The sequence below is a fragment of the Haliotis rufescens genome, unplaced genomic scaffold, assembly GCF_023055435.1.
Source record: "Haliotis rufescens isolate VD_foot unplaced genomic scaffold, xgHalRufe1.0.p SCAF_11, whole genome shotgun sequence".
In the NCBI taxonomy this organism is placed as follows: Eukaryota; Metazoa; Mollusca; class Gastropoda; order Lepetellida; family Haliotidae; genus Haliotis; species Haliotis rufescens.
The window spans coordinates 1,679,720-1,701,898 of NW_025963791.1; the positions used below are offsets into that span (position 1 = coordinate 1,679,720).

Below are 22,179 nucleotides of genomic sequence, written 5' to 3' on the forward strand. Positions count from 1 at the left end.
TGGGTTGTTCTCTACCCACACTGACATACTTTCCCCCATTAGGAAGAGGATATAGACTTGGGCTGTTCTCTACCCACACTGACATACTTTCCCCCATTAGGAAGAGGATATAGGCTTGGGCTGTTCTCTACCCACACTGACATACTTTCCCCCATTAGGAAGAGGATATAGATGTGGACTGTTCTCTACCCACACTGACATACTTTCCCCCATTAGGAAGAGGATATAGATTTTGGCTGTTCTCTACCCACACTGACATACTTTCCCCCATTAGGAAGAGGATATAGATGTGGACTGTTCTCTACCCACACTGACATACTTTCCCCCATTAGGAAGAGGATATAGGCTTGGGCTGTTCTCTACCCACACTGACATACTTTCCCCCATTAGGAAGAGGATATAGATTTGGACTGTTCTCTACCCACACTGACATACTTTCCCCCATTAGGAAGAGGATATAGATTTGGGCTGTTCTCTACCCACACTGACATACTTTCCCCCATTAGGAAGAGGATATAGGCTTGTGCTGTTCTCTACCCACACTGACATACTTTCCCCGATTAGGAAGAGGATATAGATTTGGGCTGTTCTCTACCCACACTGACATACTTTCCCCCATTAGGAAGAGGATATAGGCTTGGGCTGTTCTCTACCCACACTGACATACTTTCCCCGATTAGGAAGAGGATATAGATTTGGGCTGTTCTCTACCCACACTGACATACTTTCCCCCATTAGGAAGAGGATATAGGCTTGGGCTGTTCTCTACCCACACTGACATACTTTCCCCCATTAGGAAGAGGATATAGGCTTGGGTTGTTCTCTACCCACACTGACATACTTTCCCCCATTAGGAAGAGGATATAGGCTTGGGCTGTTCTCTACCCACACTGACATACTTTCCCCCATTAGGAAGAGGATATAGGTTTGTGCTGTTCTCTACCCACACCATCTTCCCTAGGCAAGTGAGTTAACTGACTGTAAAAGTCCAGTTTCAAACCCTTGCCGAACTAGGCTTGTATTATGGAGTTAGATTTTGCCTGGACTAACGAGTCAATGCATAGTCCAATCACAATCGCGCAACTGTCATGCAGATTTCGATCGATTGCACGATTTACAAAGCATGTGCACCGCCAACTCGTTGTCAAAGGATATTTTCAGAATCTGTTCATGTTTTTACTCAAGGTGCTCACATGATTTGATTCACTTAGCGATGTAAGACCAATTTGATCTCAATATAGATCTTGATTATCGATCTTGACCGGGCGCCGCGATTTTATTTAAAGCAAATGCAAGTGATACGAGAGGTGGAATCTGATTGGTCCATAGGAGAGGCATAGAAGGGTCATAACTGGTAATAGCCACTGGTGGCGCTACAATCGAGCCCAGGAATTCCAGCCAAGTTTGGCAAGGGTGGAAACTGGACTTGTAAAGTCAGTTAACTCTCTTGCCTCGGGAAGATGTACCCACACTGACATACTTTCCCCCATTGGGAAGAGGATATAGGCTTGGGCTCTGTCCGTCTGTTCTTCCGTTCATTTCATTACAATGGGGATACGTCTTTTCAGAAACTGCTATGGATGAATTTTACAAAGATAATTTTGTGATATATATGTTAGTCCAGTTTGAACACCAGCGTGGAAAATTATTTTTGGCAGAGTTATGGCTAGTTTTTTTATCTTTTGGACGTGGTGCAAACAACATTCAATGAGGGCAAGTTTTCTTGGAAAACCACTGTAGATACAATGATGACAACATTACAAGATACACATGTATATCAAGTTTTACACCAACCACGGAGTTACACAGAGCCCAAACAGGACCACATTTTCTTGGAAACAACAATGGATACAAGAATAACATTTTGCATACATCATTAAGGGATGATAACCAGCATCAAGAGTTATGGCCCTTACTTCATCTTTTGGACATGGGGACAAACCACTGCTGATTTGAATACATCATTATGCTATGAATATGTTACCACCATTGAGAGAGCCTCCTAGATAATAAGTTTCCAAAAGAAATTATGAATAAGTTTCATTTTTCATTACCTAATTTCATAAATTCAGCCCTTTGGTACCACACCTCAAATAAAGAGGCATGTACAGATTACAAATGTAAACACTAATAAGAAGAAATAGCAGGCTGAGGTTAAAAACATGATGAACATTGACAGCAGTGGCAAGACGACAAACAAGGTGGCAGATGACCTGTTCTGCTCCGATGAAGAGTGGGCCACAGAGGGTCTGGAGGATGGCAAGGGAGGGAAGTCAGCCGGCAAGAAGACCTTCACTAAGACCCCAGCCCGTGCTGCCGGTGCCACAGCACAACCCAGATTCAACCCCAGAGAAGATCCCAAACTCAGGAGAGCAAGGTGAAGGTCAATGTAACTGGGGAATAGGGCACGGACGGGTGACTCGGGTACCCAGGTCGGCTGGGTACTGAGTAGGATCCGGGTACCCAATTGACTACCCGGACCCGTGGTTAGTCACGTGATATATCTTTTAATGACAAAAATTATCTAGAACTCTATGGTTGTACTACAAGTCACTTATGTTCACATTCCTTCTGACTATGCACCCATTCATTCTGACTTTTCATATGGTTGAATAAAGATACGACTTAAGTCAACTTCAGTGTATGCATGACCAGATTGTTTAATACATGTATTTAAATACGTTTGCCAGGGCTATGGTAATAAAATTCCCAATCGGACATTTTGTACCTATCTCTTGAGACCTACAGTGGTTACCCTGGTAGGGTCGGGTAATAGGGGGGGGGGTACCCGGGTAGTAAATTTGACTCGTCCCAGCCCTACTGGGGAATTTAACTGTATATGCATGGGGGATGAAATTTCCTTTTAACTTTGGGAGTACTGGTAACTGTCATTTCTTACTTTAGTTTGTGTTCAATGGTTTTTGAATTTGTTCATCACGAACATTGAAATAGATCAAGGTATCCATATTTCGAGGTTAGATGAGTATCCATATCAAACCAAGCACCAATTTGGATTCTGTTGAGATCATGAAGTCATCTGATGGAGGTAAGGGAGAATTGATCGATAAGTTTTGACTGTATCACAAACTATCTCTGTATCATTGATGTTTAGGCTATGTATCATGGTGGTACACACGTTCAGTGGTGCAGATCGGTACCTCACCACCAAGTAGTAGATCAGATTTTACTGACAATTGATGCCAGGTTTTGTCTGCAGGAAAACATCCTTCCATCTGGACGACGCATCCACGGATGATGAAGGAGGGAAGGAAGGGAAGGCAAGCAAGCAGAACGTACAGGTCAAGGGTCAGCCGCTGCCACCTGGGAAACAGACCAACTCCAAAGAAGATGCCAAGAAGGAATTACCTGAAAGGTCAGGATGAAAAATGAAAACATTTGCCCTTTTGCTAAATTGAAAAAGTGCCGTATCTTGGTTGTGGATTAGCATCTTTTCTGAAAGCACTATGACACATGTAGGATGTTTCACTTATGCATGAGACCTTGACAACCAAGAATTTAGTTTCTAGTTTAACTTCTGTATTAAATGTTGGTAGCCTAGCCATGCGAGACATGTTAACATCAATATTGAGAAAAGTCAGAAGTCTATGGCTCATTGGCTCTAGTCACAAAACAATATGGTTACCACTGATCATCAAATAACACAAGTAATGTTAGCCTCTCATTGTCATGAAGCCAGATTAATTAAGGATTCTTCTACGGTGGGAGTGGTAACTAGAAACATCTGTGTTCTGTGTTCTTCAGATGCTTCTTGTTTCTCTCCTCCAGGAAGACCAGCACCACCTCCAGTATTCTCAAGAAGCGAGACTCGTACGGACGAGCCTACAGCGCCGGAAGCAGCATGAAGGAGATCTCGTTTATGAAACAGCCAAGCATCATGTCAGAGAAGTCCAAGAGCAACATGTCTGCCATCTGGAAGAGTAAGTGTGCTCTGTAAACTTGCTTGATCAAATGTTTTGACAATATTGGTGAATGATATGAATGATTCTGAGTGCTGGCTGTATATGCTGAAAACACAAAATGACAGGTTTGGCCAGTCTTTTCTACCAGCTGGTATCAATTTTCTTAACCAACATTTCAACTTGAAAAACTATCACAAAAGGTTTCGCACCTGTATCTCGGACTTAAAGTATGCTAGTATCTCTTACTGATGTCTGTGGCTGTATCTTGGACGCTTTTGTGTCTGTAACTATGCCTTGTGTCTGTATCACGGACATGTGTCTGTAACTATGCCTTATGTCTGTATCTCGGACATGTGTCTGTAACTATGCCTTATGTCTGTATCTCGGACATGTGTCTGTAACTATGCCTTGTGTCTGTATCTCGGACATGTGTCTGTAACTATGCCTTATGTCTGTATCTCGGACATGTGTCTGTAACTATGCCTTATGTCTGTGGCAGTATTTCTGACTAAGACAATGCCAGTATCTCAGACTTTTGTTTTTATGTAACTGAGACTTGTGCCTGTGAATGTAACTGAGACTTGTGTCTTTGTATGTAACTAAGACTTGTGTCTGTGAATGTAACTGAGACTTCTGTCTGTGTATGTAACTAAGACTTGTGTCCGTGTATGTAACTGAGACCTGTGTCTGTGTATGTAACTGAGACTTGTGTCTGTGTATGTAACTGAGACTTGTGTCTGTGTATGTAACTGAGACCTGTGTCTGTGTATGTAACTGAGACTTGTGTCTGTGAATGTAACTGAGACTTGTGTCTGTGAATGTAACTGAGACTTGTGTCTGTGAATGTAACTGAGACTTGTGTCTGTGTATGTTACTGAGACTTGTGTCTGTGTATGTAACTAAGACTTGTGACTGTGAATGTAACTGAGTCTTGTGTCTGTGTATGTAACTGAGACTTGTGTCTGTGTATGTAACTAAGACTTGTGTCTGTGAATGTAACTGAGACTTCTGTCTGTGTATGTAACTAAGACTTGTGTCTGTGAATGTAACTGAGACTTCTGTCTGTGTATGTAACTAAGACTTGTGTCCGTGTATGAAACTGAGACTTGTGTCTGTGAATGTAACTAAGACTTGTGTCCGTGTATGTAACTGAGACTTGTGTCTGTGTATGTAACTAAGACTTGTGTCTGTGAATGTAACTGAGACTTGTGTCTGTGTATGTAACTAAGACTTGTGTCCCTGTATGTAACTAAGACTTGTGTCCGTGTATGAAACTGAGACTTGTGTCTGTGAATGTAACTGAGACTTGTGTCTGTGAATGTAACTGAGACTTGTGTCTGTGAATGTAACTAAGACTTCTGTCTGTGTATGTAACTAAGACTTGTGTCTGTGTATGTAACTGAGACTTGTGTCTGTGAATGTAACTGAGACTTGTGTCTGTGAATGTAACTAAGACTTGTGTCCGTGTATGAAACTGAGACTTGTGTCTGTGAATGTAACTGAGACTTGTGTCTGTGAATGTAACTGAGACTTGTGTCTGTGAATGTAACTGAGTCTTGTGTCTGTGAATGTAACAGAGACTTGTGTCTGTGTATGAAACTGAGACTTGTGTCTGTGAATGTAACTGAGACTTGTGTCTGTGAATGTAACTAAGACTTGTGTCTGTGAATGTAACTGAGACTTGTGTCTGTGAATGTAACTGAGACTTGTGTCTGTGAATGTAACTAATACTTGTGTCCGTGTATGAAACTGAGACTTGTGTCTGTGAATGTAACTGAGACTTGTGTCTGTGAATGTAACTGAGACTTGTGTCTGTGAATGTAACTGAGACTTGTGTCCCTGTATGTAACTAAGACTTGTGTCCGTGTATGAAACTGAGACTTGTGTCTGTGAATGTAACTAAGACTTGTATCTGTGAATGTAACTGAGACTTCTGTCTGTGTATGTAACTAAGACTTGTGTCCGTGTATGAAACTGAGACTTGTGTCTGTGAATGTAACTAAGACTTGTATCTGTGAATGTAACTGAGACTTGTGTCTGTGAATGTAACTGAGACTTGTGTCTGTGAATGTAACTGAGACTTGTGTCTGTGAATGTAACTGAGACTTGTGTCTGTGAATGTAACTGAGACTTGTGTCTGTGTATGTAACTGAGTCTTGTGTCTGTGTATGTAACTAAGACCTGTGTCTGTGTATGTAACTGAGACTTATGTGTGTAAATGTAACTGAGACTTGTGTCTGTGAATGTAACTGAGACTTGTGTCTGTGAATGTAACTGAGACTTGTGTCTGTGAATGTAACTGAGACTTGTGTCTGTGAATGTAACTGAGACTTGTGTCTGTAAATGTAACTGAGACTTGTGTCTGTGAATGTAACTGAGACTTGTGTCTGTGAATGTAACTGAGACTTGTGTCCGTGTATGTAACTGAGACTTGTGTCTGTGAATGTAACTGAGACTTGTGTCTGTGTATGTAACTAAGACTTGTGTCTGTGTATGTAACTGAGTCTTGTGTCTGTGTATGTAACTGAGACTTGTATCTGTGAATGTAACTGAGACTTGTGTCTGTGAATGTAACTGAGACTTGTGTCTGTGAATGTAACTGAGACTTGTGTCCCTGTATGTAACTAAGACTTGTGTCCGTGTATGAAACTGAGACTTGTGTCTGTGAATGTAACTAAGACTTGTATCTGTGAATGTAACTGAGACTTGTGTCTGTGTATGTAACTAAGACTTGTGTCCGTGAATGTAACTGAGTCTTGTGTCTGTGAATGTAACTGAGTCTTGTGTCTGTGAATGTAACTGAGACTTGTGTCCCTGTATGTAACTGAGACTTGTGTCTGTGAATGTAACTGAGACTTGTGTCCCTGTATGTAACTGAGACTTGTGTCTGTGAATGTAACTGAGACTTGTGTCTGTGAATGTAACTGAGACTTGTGTCTGTGAATGTAACTGAGACTTGTGTCCGTGTATGTAACTGAGACTTGTGTCTGTGTATGTAACTAAGACTTGTGTCTGTGTATGTAACTAAGACCTGTGTCTGTGAATGTAACTGAGTCTTGTGTCTGTGTATGTAACTGAGACTTGTGTCTGTGAATGTAACTGAGTCTTGTGTCTGTGAATGTAACTGAGACTTGTGTCCCTGTATGTAACTGAGACTTGTGTCTGTGAATGTAACTGAGACTTGTGTCTGTGAATGTAACTGAGACTTGTGTCCGTGTATGAAACTGAGACTTGTGTCTGTGAATGTAACTGAGACTTGTGTCTGTGAATGTAACTGAGACTTGTGTCCGTGTATGTAACTGAGACTTGTGTCTGTGTATGTAACTAAGACTTGTGTCTGTGTATGTAACTAAGACCTGTGTCTGTGAATGTAACTGAGTCTTGTGTCTGTGTATGTAACTGAGACTTGTGTCTGTGAATGTAACTGAGTCTTGTGTCTGTGTATGTAACGGAGACTTGTGCCTGTGAATGTAACTGAGACTTGTGTCTGTGAATGTAACTGAGACTTGTGTCTGTGAATGTAACTGAGTCTTGTGTCTGTGTATGTAACTGAGACTTGTGTCTGTGTATGTAACTGAGACTTGTGTCTGTGAATGTAACTGAGACTTGTGTCTGTAAATGTAACTGAGACTTGTGTCTGTGTATGTAACTGAGACTTGTGTCTGTGTATGTAACTGAGACTTGTGTCTGTGAAGGAAACTACTACTCTTCCACCAACCACACCACGGAGTATGAGGCCACGTGTATGCTGCCATCATGGTGTGTGTACGTGGCATACGGCCTGAGCCTGCTCATCAGCGTAGTCTCCATCATCATCATCTTGCTGTATGGCTACCAGTTTGGGTCGGAGGTGTCACTCAAGTGGCTGTTGTCTCTCTTCCTAGCATTCATTTGCTCAGCCCTCGTCATCGAACCTACCAAGGTCTGTGGAGTATTCATCATATGATAGGAACAATTAATACTTACCCTAGCATCTTTAGCATATAATTTGTCCGAGAATATTCTATGCATTGAGCCAATTGGTACAAACAACACTCATTTGGGAACCAGATCGTTTCTACTTTTAATTGTCTTATTCCTGCCAGGCTTCACATCTGTCAAGGAATTTAAAAATATTAATCAGGAGGGCAACAATGTAATCTCCCTGCCCTAACAACTGTGTTGTGAGTCGTTCCTAAGTGTCAGTCTTGTTCAGTATATAATAAGTTGACTATTCCAGATATCTTAATTCTTGAGTTGTGGTTCGGTGGATGAAGCCGTGTGTTGGTGTGTTGCAGGTGTTGCTGGTGGCGCTGTATCTGGCCGCACGCAGCCGCGACGTCCAGGAGGAGATCGACAAGGAGTCCATCAGCATACCGCCAGTAGTCGACAATGTCTTCGAAACATTCAAGGTAGTCAACATTCCATGTTTGTTTTTAGCCCCAGTGTGCTTTCTGTATTACTTGCCAATATATTAGCAAATATCACCGTGGTCACTTATTACATTGAATACAGTACACTACAGTTAGAAGACTAATCAGTTACTGAACCTACTGATTATCACTGAAGATAAAGGGTCGGAGAGGGGCCAATCTGACATGATGATTGATTTATTTCTGTTTCTTAACAATGTGATTGAATGTTGTTTTAGAGGTGGTAGGTTATGTGGTATTAGAGGTGGTAGGTTATGTGGTATTAGAGGTGGTAGGTTATGTGGTATTAGAGGTGGTAGGTTATGTGGTATTAGAGGTGGTAGGTTATGTGGTATTAGAGGTAGTAGGTTATGTGGTATTAGAGGTGGCAGGTTATGTGGTATTAGAGGTGGTAGGTTATGTGGTATTAGAGGTGGTAGGTTATGTGGTATTAGAGGTGGTAAGTTATGTGGTATTAGAGGTGGTAGGTTATGTGGTATTAGAGGTGGCAGGTTATGTGGTATTAGAGGTGGTAGGTTATGTGGTATTAGAGGTGGTAGGTTATGTGGTATTAGAGGTGGTAAGTTATGTGGTATTAGAGGTGGTAGGTTATGTGGTATTAGAGGTGGTAAGTTATGTGGTATTAGAGGTGGTAGGTTATGTGGTATTAGAGGTGGTAGGTTATGTGGTATTAGAGGTGGTAGGTTATGTGGTATTAGAGGTGGTAGGTTATGTGGTATTAGAGGTGGTAGGTTATGTGGTATTAGATGGTATTAGAGGTGGTAGGTTATGTGGTATTAGAGGTGGTAGGTTATGTGGTATTAGATGGTATTAGAGGTGGTAAGTTATGTGGTATTAGAGGTGGTAGGTTATGTGGTATTAGAGGTGGTAGGTTATGTGGTATTAGAGGTGGTAGGTTATGTGGTATTAGAGGTGGTAGGTTGTGTGGTATTAGAGGTGGTAGGTTATGTGGTATTAGAGGTGGCAGGTTATGTGGTATTAGAGGTGGTAGGTTATGTGGTATTAGATGGTATTAGAGGTGGTAGGTTATGTGGTATTAGAGGTGGTAAGTTATGTGGTATTAGAGGTGGTAGGTTATGTGGTATTAGAGGTGGTAGGTTATGTGGTATTAGAGGTGGTAAGTTATGTGGTATTAGAGGTGGTAGGTTATGTGGTATTAGAGGTGGTAGGTTATGTGGTATTAGATGGTATTAGAGGTGGTAGGTTATGTGGTATTAGAGGTGGTAAGTTATGTGGTATTAGAGGTGGTAGGTTATGTGGTATTAGATGGTATTAGAGGTGGTAGGTTATGTGGTATTAGAGGTGGTAGGTTATGTGGTATTAGAGGTGGTAGGTTATGTGGTATTAGAGGTGGTAGGTTATGTGGTATTAGATGGTATTAGAGGTGGTAGGTTATGTGGTATTAGAGGTGGTAGGTTATGTGGTATTAGATGGTATTAGAGGTGGTAAGTTATGTGGTATTAGAGGTGGTAGGTTATGTGGTATTAGAGGTGGTAGGTTATGTGGTATTAGAGGTGGTAGGTTATGTGGTATTAGAGGTGGCAGGTTATGTGGTATTAGAGGTGGTAGGTTATGTGGTATTAGATGGTATTAGAGGTGGTAGGTTATGTGGTATTAGAGGTGGTAAGTTATGTGGTATTAGAGGTGGTAGGTTATGTGGTATTAGAGGTGGTAGGTTATGTGGTATTAGAGGTGGTAAGTTATGTGGTATTAGAGGTGGTAGGTTATGTGGTATTAGAGGTGGTAGGTTATGTGGTATTAGATGGTATTAGAGGTGGTAGGTTATGTGGTATTAGAGGTGGTAGGTTATGTGGTATTAGAGGTGGTAGGTTATGTGGTATTAGAGGTGGTAAGTTATGTGGTATTAGAGGTGGTAGGTTATGTGGTATTAGAGGTGGTAGGTTATGTGGTATTAGAGGTGGTAGGTTATGTGGTATTAGAGGTGGTAGGTTATGTGGTATTAGAGGTGGTAGGTTATATGTAGGATAAAGCATGTCCGTGGAGTTTTATGATATTTAAAACCAGCATCCTCGGGATAAGGGTTTTAAACATCATGAAAACCCGAGGGGAAGTGTTTTATCTAACTCATAAACTGAAAAAAGAAACTTAAAACAACATTTATCAACATATTTATGTTTCAAACATACTTGTCATTGGACCTTAGGAAATGGGCATAAATATCTGTTCCTGGCATATGGTTCTTGAAAAAGACTTTCTAAGAAGCACTGCGATTTCATTACATGTTACAATCTGAACGGAAGTTGTATTAATAATTATGTGAGATATTATATAACATCCCTGGGATATTATAACACATTATATAGCAAATATGTGTGGAATATCCTATAAAATCCCAGGGACACTATAACATCACAGTTTATGAGATTTAACCCGACTGGAGAACAATAGGACAGCATCATTGGAGGTTTATAAGTGGTTTTAGAGGTGGTAGGTTATGTGGTAGTTGGGTGAAAAAGATAATTCTCTTTTGAAATCTCCAAAACAAACACACGCACACACACACACACACACAAACACACACACACGCACGCACGCACACACAAAATGTTTTCCTCACTTAACTCCTTGTTTCCCCCCCCTCCCCCCCCAGGATGTGAAGTTCCGTCCCCTGGGCGGGTTTGCCCTGATGCACGCCAAGGAGGAGGGCGTGAAGATCCAGCGCATGCACGTGATGTTGCGACAGTTCGTCTCCCACATGTTCCTGCTGTCCCTGCTGCTGGCGATCAGCTTCATCTACAACGGCACCACCAACTGCATGTTCTCGCAGCATGTGCAACATCTCCTACATCAGGATGGAGCTGTAGGACTCAACCTCAGTCATGTCAGGAGGTTAGAATGCTGATGTCTGATACACTGTAGATGATGTAGGCAATCATACCTGTGATCTCTGGAATATATTGTTCAATGAAAACTGATAAATTATGAGGATATAATTATACAGGTTCCAAATAACTTGATCAGTGGACTATCCATCTTTAGCCCAATTAAACATAGGTACACTTCAAGACACTTACTTTTGACATTCAGTATATCTCATCCTTTTAAGGATATGAATAAGGTTTAATTGTCCACGCTGGCTCTAATGTTTGTAGAAAATCACAACTAAGATAAGGTACATCGATAAGGTGAGGGAATGGAGACGTACATTACGTGGATAAGGTGAGGGAATGGAGACGTACATTACGTTGATAAGGTGAGGGAATGGAGACGTACATTACGTTGATAAGGTGAGGGAATGGAGACATACATTATGTCGATAAGGTGAGGGAATGGAGACGTACATTACGTCTATAAGGTGAGGGAATGGAGACGTACATTACGTCTATAAGGTGAGGGAATGGAGACGTACATTACGTCTATAAGGTGAGGGAATGGAGACGTACATTACGTCTATAAGGTGAGGGAATGGAGACGTACATTACGTTGATAAGGTGAGGGAATGGAGACGTACATTACGTCGATAAGGTGAGGGAATGGAGACATACATTACGTTGATAAGGTGAGGGAATGGAGACGTACATTACGTCTATAAGGTGAGGGAATGGAGACGTATATTACGTTGATAAGGTGAGGGAATGGAGACGTACATTATGTCGATAAGGTGAGGGAATGGAGACGTACATTACGTTGATAAGGTGAGGGAATGGAGACGTACATTACGTTGATAAGGTGAGGGAATGGAGACGTACATTACGTCGATAAGGTGAGGGAATGGAGACATACATTACGTTGATAAGGTGAGGGAATGGAGACGTACATTACGTCTATAAGGTGAGGGAATGGAGACGTACATTACGTTGATAAGGTGAGGGAATGGAGACGTACATTACGTTGATAAGGTGAGGGAATGGAGACATACATTACGTTGATAAGGTGAGGGAATGGAGACGTACATTACGTCTATAAGGTGAGGGAATGGAGACGTATATTACGTTGATAAGGTGAGGGAATGGAGACGTACATTATGTCGATAAGGTGAGGGAATGGAGACGTACATTACGTTGATAAGGTGAGGGAATGGAGACATACATTACGTCGATAAGGTGAGGGAATGGAGACGTACATTACGTCGATAAGGTGAGGGAATGGAGACGTACATTACGTTGATAAGGTGAGGGAATGGAGACGTACATTACGTCTATAAGGTGAGGGAATGGAGACATACATTACGTCGATAAGGTGACGGAATGGAGACGTACATTACGTTGATAAGGTGAGGGAATGGAGACGTACATTACGTCTATAAGGTGAGGGAATGGAGACGTACATTATGTCGATAAGGTGAGGGAATGGAGACGTACATTACGTTGATAAGGTGAGGGAATGGAGACGTACATTACGTCGATAAGGTGAGGGAATGGAGACATACATTACGTCGATAAGGTGAGGGAATGGAGACGTACATTACGTCTATAAGGTGAGGGAATGGAGACGTACATTACGTTGATAAGGTGAGGGAATGGAGACGTACATTATGTCGATAAGGTGAGGGAATGGAGACGTACATTATGTTGATAAGGTGAGGGAATGGAGACATACATTACGTTGATAAGGTGAGGGAATGGAGACGTACATTACGTCGATAAGGTGAGGGAATGGAGACGTACATTACGTCGATAAGGTGAGGGAATGGAGACGTACATTACGGAGATGCACACCCGCTCCAGTTTTTAGCATACTTATGTTTACGTTAAAAAAACATATACACTAACCAATTGTGAAATGTTTTCAATAAAGGTGACAAATTATTGGCTAACAAATGTTCCAAGTTTGTTCCCAGAATAAATTGTTTGCGTTCATCTTATTTCAGTGTAAGTTAACCCCCTTTGACAAAAGCTGTATCTGATGCTTGATATAGGTCAAGAAGGTCTTTATTGATTAGAAGTCTGATGTATGGCTCTGGGGCTGATGACTGCTGCTCTAATCCATTTGAAACAGAATTATGTCATAGTTAAATCAGCATTGTCAGACATCATAAAACTTACTCTTACATAATTATAACATATGACTTAAATTATTTTCAACCTTTCGTCAGTTGAAAATTAGCCTCAGCAGCATGGCAGAAGACTTTATAGGTTGCAGCCATCATTATCCTTGGTCTCAGACTCCATCCAAGTGACTGACCCCATGCTTCTGTTGCAGCATCCCAGACTTCAGGACGTGGACTGAGACGGTGTTGGCCAATACGCTCCACTGGCAGGAGTTGAACCCCCAGGAGCAGTTTGGGGTGCTACTGGGGCCTGCAAGACTCCGTCAGATCAGAGGCACACTCGGTATGTTACATTACAAGATTAAAGGTCATCATCAAGTGTAAGTGAAGGGTTTCCAGATATAATCTAAGTATCACATTTTATAAAAAAAAAAAAGTGTCACAATGAAATACCATCTTGTAATATCATTATTACACATCCATGACAAAGTCAGAATATTACTTGTAAACCTGGAGGAAGTTACACTTTGGATATGGTGTTGACAAACCTTGAAGCATAAATCTGAACTGGGATTCGTTTTCTTTTGTTGTTTTTTTGTTTTTAATGCCAGCCATGCCAAGCTCAGTAATATTGCAGCTCTAATAAAGTAAGGACTGGACAATCCCTTTATTGACATCATGATTATCTATCCACACAAATAGGATAAGATGACACGCAATCATCCAAAGATCATTGTTTCCTGGCACTCCTAAGGGACGCAACTCTGCAGAGCAAATTCTGACACCTTAGACGACTGGGCCTCCATTGCCCCCTTGGTAAATCTGGTTTATGTCTGTCAAAATGAAACTGTTCCTTGTTTCCAGCAAGTTTGTATTTACTCATGACAACGTGTGTACGGGGAGATATCTTGGTGCTTTCAGGTGATTGTCCGATCAGTTCCCCCCTTGCCAAGTTCCACTTGCCCACACTGACAGCATTACCATGTGAGGGAAACCTCGGCTACACTGAGGACACCAACACCTACGGCGAAGCCTGGAGCAACAGCATCGGCAGCAACGTGACCTGGAGATACTTCACAGCGACTGACCTTCACATGTATGTCACTGTCTCTGAACGATTATCCACTCATGTTTCATTTCAGTGTCTCTTACTGCATGTTCAACATTGTTGCATAGTCATAAACTAGGCATTAGATTTCAATTCAAATTTGGACCGCCTCCGTGGTCTTGTGGTAGAGCGTCCGCCCGGAGAGCGGAAGGTCCAGGGTTCGATCCCGGGCCGCGTCATACAAAAAGACGTTAAAAGATTGTACTTGTTGTTACCCTGTCTGGCGCTCGGCATTAAGGGGCTAAAACAAGGACTGGTCGGCTCGGAGTCAGTATACTGTGTCTGAGTGGGGTATTCATGTTAAACTGCGGCATGGTATCTCAGTGAGCTAGCACTATAAATCGGCATCAGTCCGGACTAGTACAAGCAGCCACACACACACATACACGTGCATGCACGTCGCTATATAAGTGCAATAATCTTGGACGCGACGTTAAACCCAATTTCACCTCACCTCAATTCAAATTTATCAAAAATATGAGCCATTTTTATTTTTTATTTTTTAAACAAATTGTTTAAGGTTCGTGTGTACATTAAGTTTTGTTGTCGTATACATGGATGTTTGGTAGGACAATGTATACAGTGTATACAAGGGTCAGTATTTCATCAAGTGAAGGAAGAGGGGAGTGAGTATGGTTTTATGCCACTTTAAGCAGTATCCCAGGAATATCATGGCAGGGAACACCAGAGATGGGTTTCACACATTGTACCCATGTGGGGAATCAAACCTGGGTCTTTGGCGTGACAAGTGAATGCTTTAACCACTAAACTAACCCACCGCCCCAAAGGATTAGGGGAACACACACGTAGGCAAATACTTGAGACTGAGATTCCTTTAAGTCCACTTCTCTATCTCTGTCAAACATCCACAGTCACATCACCTCTCCAAGTACCTTCAGAATAAGAAAGCCACTGACTGCTTTCACTTTTTGCCATAAATGAGTTCGTACAAACATCAGTCGTGAATGTGATTGCATTGTATATTGCCATCTGTAATTCATGTATCAGTAGTTTCTAGGATTAATTCATTGTAGTAGTGAAAAAATAGTAAAAATATGAAAATGTAACAATAACATTTTCGTATGTATTGTGTATAGAATTTTTGTTTGTTCATCAATCAGCTTTAATTGAATGTGTTTTTGTAATAATAGAAAAATGAGTTCTAAGTTTACTTCAGTAGACAGCAGTAAGTCCAAAGTTCTGAAAACATTATCACAACAAACTTGAATGTTGTTTGACTCCTAGGCGGGCCAAGTACGGCCATGACCTCCACTACTCTGGTGGGGGCTACGTGATGACCCTCGGTAACACCTACAACGAGACACTCAGCATCCTCAGCAACCTGTTTGACAGTGACTGGATCAATCTGCGGTATGAGATACTGGAGAATCTACACTGAAATCAGGAAGGAATAATTACCCCAATCTCCTTCAAATGCGATATTGACCAACAGAATGAAGTAAAGCAGATAATGATAAGAGGAATTTGTATTGTTTGTGCCACAAACAACATCAAATGTAGAACATGGCAGGAAGTTTTATTACATACAAATATTTACATAAAACATTTGGCATAACGTGGGGGCTTCCTCGTTTGCCTATGTGAGACCCTGGGGTCGAGGTGACCCGGGTTGCCACCCTGGGGTCGTGGTGACCCGGGTAAGATGACTGAATGTCCTGGGGTCTTAGGGACCCGGACTGTGTAGCTGTGGGAGGGATATGCCAATCTTGGGGTCTGATGACCCGGACGATCCCTAGAGATAAGCTGGTCCTGGTCATGCTGACCGGACGGTGCCGAAATAGCGTAATGTTCTTTGGGGGCTTATGACGCCAAAAACAAGGTTAACAACCGAGAGCCCCTACAACGAGACACTCAGCATCCTCAGCAACCTGTTTGACAGTGACTGGATCAATCTGCGGTATGAGATACTGGAGAATCTACTCTGAAATCAGGAAGGAATAATTACCCCAATCTCCTACAAACACGATATTGACCAACAAAATGAAGTAAAGCAGATAATGATAAGAGGAATTTGTATTGTTTCTCAGGACCCTCGTGTATGTCGGTGCCATTTGGTAACCACTCCATATGTGTAAAGTCCGAGTTTCTTGATTGGGTCATATTCTGAGGGTTTCGTTCTTCTTCATATGGGTAAAGAAATATGAAAATATGCAGTTTAATGAATTTGTTATCACCCTGCACTTTGTTGGGGTTTGGGTAGAAGAGCATTCCCAACACAGGTGTCAGCTATAAATAGACTTGTTTGACTCAGCGAAAAGAGGGAAGGGGATACGAAAATTTATCATACCTATAGTGAAGGGCCTTGAAAAAGTGACAGTTCCATTTTTCAAATAAATAAATTAGAATTTTTTTTACATGTATTTGGGGGGCGATGAAGAAATGAAACAAATTGGGGCTGACAGCAAAATATGACACAGCCCTAAGACCAATATCATACACTAACACCTCCCTCTGCAATAAATGATGAGTCCATAAGTTGAACAGTTTTGCTATTACATCTAAATTTAAATGAATGTCAAGGTGATGATGAAACATTCTGTCATGACATGTGACATACATATGCTAGACAAAAAAAAATATTTCCATCGCAAACATGTCAAATATCCTTTTGCATCTTAAACACTTAAGATAGTGTGTTGTGCTAGCATTGCTTGGTGGTGCATACCAAGGACATAGGAGTAGCTGACAGGGAACGATCAACAGGAATGACATATGACCTCTCTTCCAGGACAAGGGCTGTGTTTGCTGAGTTCACTCTGTACAGTGCTGCCGCCGACCTCACAACCACAGTCACCGTCCTCCTTGAGTTCCCCTTGTCAGGTACAGTGAGTGAGTGAGTGAGTGAGTGAGTGTGGTTTGAGGCCACTTTTAGCAATATTATAGCAATATCAACACCAACACCAGAATGGGCTTCACACATTGTAGGGAATTGAACCCGGGCCTTCGGCATGACGAGCGAACGCTTAAACCACTAGGCTACCCCACCGCCCCTTGTGAGGTACAGACCACCACAGCATGGGAGACATGGGACTGTCTAGTGTGTATTGTTATCTGTTGATGCTCATCTGGCTCGGAGGCCATGTGGGCACATGCCAATGGTGACTCATTCACTGTCGTCATCTGTTATCTTTTCGGATTTGCAATTTCTCATCAAAAGCTTCTCCTTTGATAGAACTGAAAGTTTTTGAAGGCGTTCTCCCCAGGGTTAGATTGTGTGCTCATTCTAAAATGAGGCTTACATTATTATTTTGTTTCAGCATCACAGGGGTTTCCAACACAGGAGACCTTTCACTATGTATTTACAAACACAGACGTGAAGCCTGTCTGTGTCAGTTGACCATTCTCTAACTGACTTTGTGATCTGCTTACAGTCTACTCCGATGTTTATTCAAATATTAATGTTTTTTTATCGAGATATGTTCAAGCTGTTGTACTGTAAATTATAAACTCTGGTCTTCCAGCCTTTGGGCATTGCTTTATGGCCTCCTTAAAAGAAGCTCAAGTGTTTTCAAGTTTTTTCAGAATTCACTTCTAATCTAACTTTATTCAAAAATATCTTTTCCTAAAAGTTTCTCAATGATCTCAGAGACCACTACAATGATATAAGTTCTAAATGTTGATGACTGTAATTAGTTTAAGGTTTGCTAGGGGCATCTGGGCATCAAACAATAGTGACCATTATAGAAAATGTTGCAGAAAAATCCTTTTCAATTTACTTGGGTACAAATTGAACTAATTTTGGCCTTTGGGATTTGTATTACAATGTTTGAATACTTGTGTCAGGTGAGCTACCAGCCCTTAAGGATATTTGTGACAATGCAGGGCTGTTTACACCCTGAACATAAGAAATAAAGATGTCAGGATGAGTAAGTTAGTATGAAGTATATGTTTCAAGGTCTTGTGTTTCTTTGTGTACCTGGTTTGGTGTCCAATGCCATATTATGATGACATGTGGTTATCCCGCAGGAGGCGCTCTGTCTAGTCAGTATGTGTCCACTCTCAAACTCCTGCGATTCCTCCCCGGCAGAGTGGATCCCCTCATGGTCTGTGAGGTGAGACCTGCATTCTCATTCTTCAGCAACCTTCTCATAATTACCAAATTGTTGCAACAAAAATGAAAATGAAATTAGTTATGTGGTAACATTATTATGAAAGCAAAGATTCTTTCAAAATACTGATACAGATTAACTTAAGGATAATATCAAGAGAAAATTTTGAAAAACATGAGTGTGATAAAGTTGGTTATCTGTGAATTGCTTAGAATTGTGTGAGGAGACTGACAATCCCCCTGAGGTGCTGTGTTGCTCTTCATCCCTCCTTAAATAACTCAAACATTGTCTCTAGGGGTTTCTCTCTTGATATTTTAAAAGGACTAATTACAGGTTCATAATCCGCTCACGCTTTGTGTAATATTGTAATGGGTAATAGTCTCATTAAATCTTCTCCTCTCATGTGAACCGGAGGCACGGGTGGCCCAGTCATCCAAGGCGCTGCAATTCGCTGTGCAGAGTTGCGTCTCTTGGGCACGCCAGAAACCTATGATTGTGGGTTTGAATCCCTGTTCGCCCCGATTATGTTTCTAGGTTTGTCAGCACCATACCCGTGCTTGTGGGTTTCACCGAAGTGGTAAATGTCTGAGACCTGCATCACTTCGGGCTTTCCTCCCACATTAAGCTGACACGCCGTGATATAACTGGAATACTGTTAAAAGCGGTGTTAAACCCAACTCACTCACTCACTCTCATGTGAACCCCCACCATGAGGATCTGACAGTTCAACACTCCAGACGAGGTCAAACATTGACTGTAAATCAGATTAATCAATTTGACTTCATTTCTTTACCACCATGATTTTGGATGTCAATGTTAACAAAAGTAAACTCACACAGAACACACAGTTGCCTTGATAGTTTGGGTTGTAGACAACCTCATTAAAATCAGATCTTAGTCCTCACTACTACTAAACAAAGATCTGAGGATATCCCTCAATTTCTTGTAAGTCATTACATTGGTCAGTCAAAGGTTGCGAAAGGTCGTTCTGATGTAACTCGTAATGGGATGTCCTCACATCTTTGGTTAGTAGTAGTGATAACTAAGATCTGATTTTTGGTTGTAGATGACCTGGTACTAAGAAACAACGGGGTGTGTCTTTATTAATCCCCTTTTGGAACTGCCCACAAATGTCCATTTTCAAAGTACATAGCTTTGTTCACCCTCCCTAGAAACCAATAACTGCTCCCTAACTTGTACTGAGTCGGATCTGCCACTTTCTTCCAGGTTCTGTTCCTGCTGTGCGTCATCTACCTGGTTGTCCATCTTGGGCTCACGATACGAGAAGAACGAGCCCAGTTTGTGAAGCAGTTCTGGAACTGGTTAGATCTAGTCATTGCGATGTTGGCAGTTGTGTGTATTGGCCTCTACATCGCTTGTGTTGTCATGGCAACAGACACGTTTGGTTACTACACTGCTCACAAGAATGATTTCACCAACTTTGAGATGCCCGCACACTTGCATGATGTTATGCGTATGCTGCATGCATGGCTGTTGTTCCTAATATTCCTGAAGGTAACATTTAGTCACCTGTTGATCACACTGGGGCTCAAGCTTTAAACGTAGGCACTCATGTACGGCTTAACAGTTCACCAAAGATTTAGTACACAAGTGTATAGACCAATACAACCACAGTTTCATTATGGGATGACACTTTACACAAGGAAACTGTTGGTGTCTTGGTTGATACAAGGAATGTATAATAGTCGTACACACCACTTGGGGTGAGTTAATGTTTATTTACTAGGGCTGGGACAGGTAACTTGGGTACTCGGGTCAGGATGGTCCTGAGTAGGACCTCCGTACCAACAGGACTACCCGGACCCATGGTTAGTCATGTGATATAAGGTTTAAATACAATAACAATAAAAGTCATTTACACTTGTATGTAAATAGCATTTGCCAAGGCTCCAGTAAGACAATTCCCAATCGGACATTATGTACCCAACTCTTGAGGCCTACACTGGATACCCGGGTAATAGGGGGTCGAGAACCTGGGTCATAAATTTGGACTCGTCCCAGCCCTATTATTTACCTCTTCCATTTAATGTGATGTGTACGTATCACAGTTGACCGTTAACTGAAATGGACATACAATATTAACTCAAAATGTGAGTTGTTTCCAAAAATTGTTCCCTTCACTCAACCCCTGTGGCCAAGCAGGAATGTCAGTGGCTTGCCACATAGTGGGAACATTTGCACCTTTACTTCGATTTTGAGTCACGTCTGGAAGTTTAAGAAAGCATGTGAGTTTTATAATCTTAATAAGGCCTCATAAGAAAAGTGAATAAGAAGAACTGTATTGGTCACTGGGAACGGAGGTGGGATATTAATCCCAATGCACTGTACCACGATACGGGTATGAGGTCTTGTTGACATGGCTATGTTAGGAGTACATGATGTGAATAATACATTCTGAAATACCACTTCATGGTGGTATGTGTTCCCAAATCATTGTTGGTATGTTGACTCAAGTTTACCAAATATGTTTTGGTTTGTGTTGTTTTTCATATCCATGATAATGCATTATGACTCCTTATCATGGCTTGAGGCAAGTGTATGCTGTATCATATCACAAGTCTACTAGCAACTTACACATTGTACTGACATAGTGTAGACCCGTGAAGATCCAGGGTAGAATAGGTCTTCAGCAACCCATGCTTGTCCCCGTGAACACCATCACCACCACCAGTTTTATAGCATACTGAACAGCAATATATTGGATGTTTATAAGTGATCAGGTGTACTGACTTACATATATGTATAACAATACTGTGACTACCCATTTGGTCCTCATAAAAACAAAATCATACTTAAAGCAGCATAGAGAGGTGTTAGGTGTTACCAAGCAGGCTGCATTCATCTCATCTTTGAATCTTCAATCATAAAGCGCTATTGACTTAAATAATGAGACAACTTCCTGTTTGCTCAGAATAATTGCCACAATCTTTCACAGATTTGAAAAGATTAGAAAGTTCAAGAGGTGCATATTTTACAGATTGTGCGACAGTTACGCTTCTTCCCCATGTTCCATGCATATGGGAAGACGATCTCGAATGCACTGGGGAAACTGGCCGGCTGTACGCTGATATTCCTGTTGCTTCTGATGTCCTATGCTCAGCTTGGATACCTGGTACGTAGCACAGCCTGGTCTGACCTGGGATATGTGGTAAGTAGCACAGCGTGGTCTGACCTGGGATACGTGGTCTGACCGGGGATACGTGGTAAGTAGCACAGCATGGTCTGACCTGGGATACGTGGTAAGTAGCACAGCGTGGTCTGACCTGGGATACGTGGTAAGTAGCACAGCATGGTCTGACCTGGGATATGTGGTAAGTAGCACAGCGTGGTCTGACCTGGGATACGTGGTCTGACCTGGGATACGTGGTAAGTAGCACAGCATGGTCTGACCTGGGATACGTGGTAAGTAGCACAGCGTGGTCTGACCTGGGATACGTGGTAAGTAGCACAGCATGGTCTGACCTGGGATACGTGGTAAGTAGCACAGCGTGGTCTGACCTGGGATACGTGGTAAGTAGCACAGCATGGTCTGACCTGGGATACGTGGTAAGTAGCACAGCGTGGTCTGACCTGGGATACGTGGTAAGTAGCACAGCGTGGTCTGACCTGGGATATGTGGTAAGTAGCACAGCGTGGTCTGACCTGGGATACGTGGTAAGTAGCACAGCAGGGTCTGACCTGGGATACGTGGTAAGTA

General features: G+C 41.9%; 1 protein-coding gene across 3 annotated transcripts in view; it reads left to right on the forward strand.

Moving 5' to 3' along the window:
- Positions 1–22,179, forward strand: part of LOC124144572 (polycystin-1-like) — a 105,353-nt gene that overhangs the window by 74,671 nt on the left and 8,503 nt on the right. For 2 of the 3 annotated variants that reach the window (XM_046514051.2, XM_046514053.2), the window contains 13 exons: positions 2,180–2,377; positions 3,218–3,373; positions 3,787–3,938; positions 7,616–7,842; positions 8,198–8,311; positions 10,944–11,182; positions 13,496–13,626; positions 14,205–14,379; positions 15,637–15,762; positions 17,141–17,232; positions 18,379–18,464; positions 19,689–19,976; positions 21,460–21,594. In XM_046514051.2, the coding sequence (XP_046370007.2) occupies positions 2,180–2,377; positions 3,218–3,373; positions 3,787–3,938; positions 7,616–7,842; positions 8,198–8,311; positions 10,944–11,182; positions 13,496–13,626; positions 14,205–14,379; positions 15,637–15,762; positions 17,141–17,232; positions 18,379–18,464; positions 19,689–19,976; positions 21,460–21,594 (2,119 nt within the window). The remainder of the gene's footprint in view (positions 1–2,179; positions 2,378–3,217; positions 3,374–3,786; positions 3,939–7,615; positions 7,843–8,197; positions 8,312–10,943; positions 11,183–13,495; positions 13,627–14,204; positions 14,380–15,636; positions 15,763–17,140; positions 17,233–18,378; positions 18,465–19,688; positions 19,977–21,459; positions 21,595–22,179) is intronic. The other variant, XM_046514052.2, reaches the window with a different exon arrangement.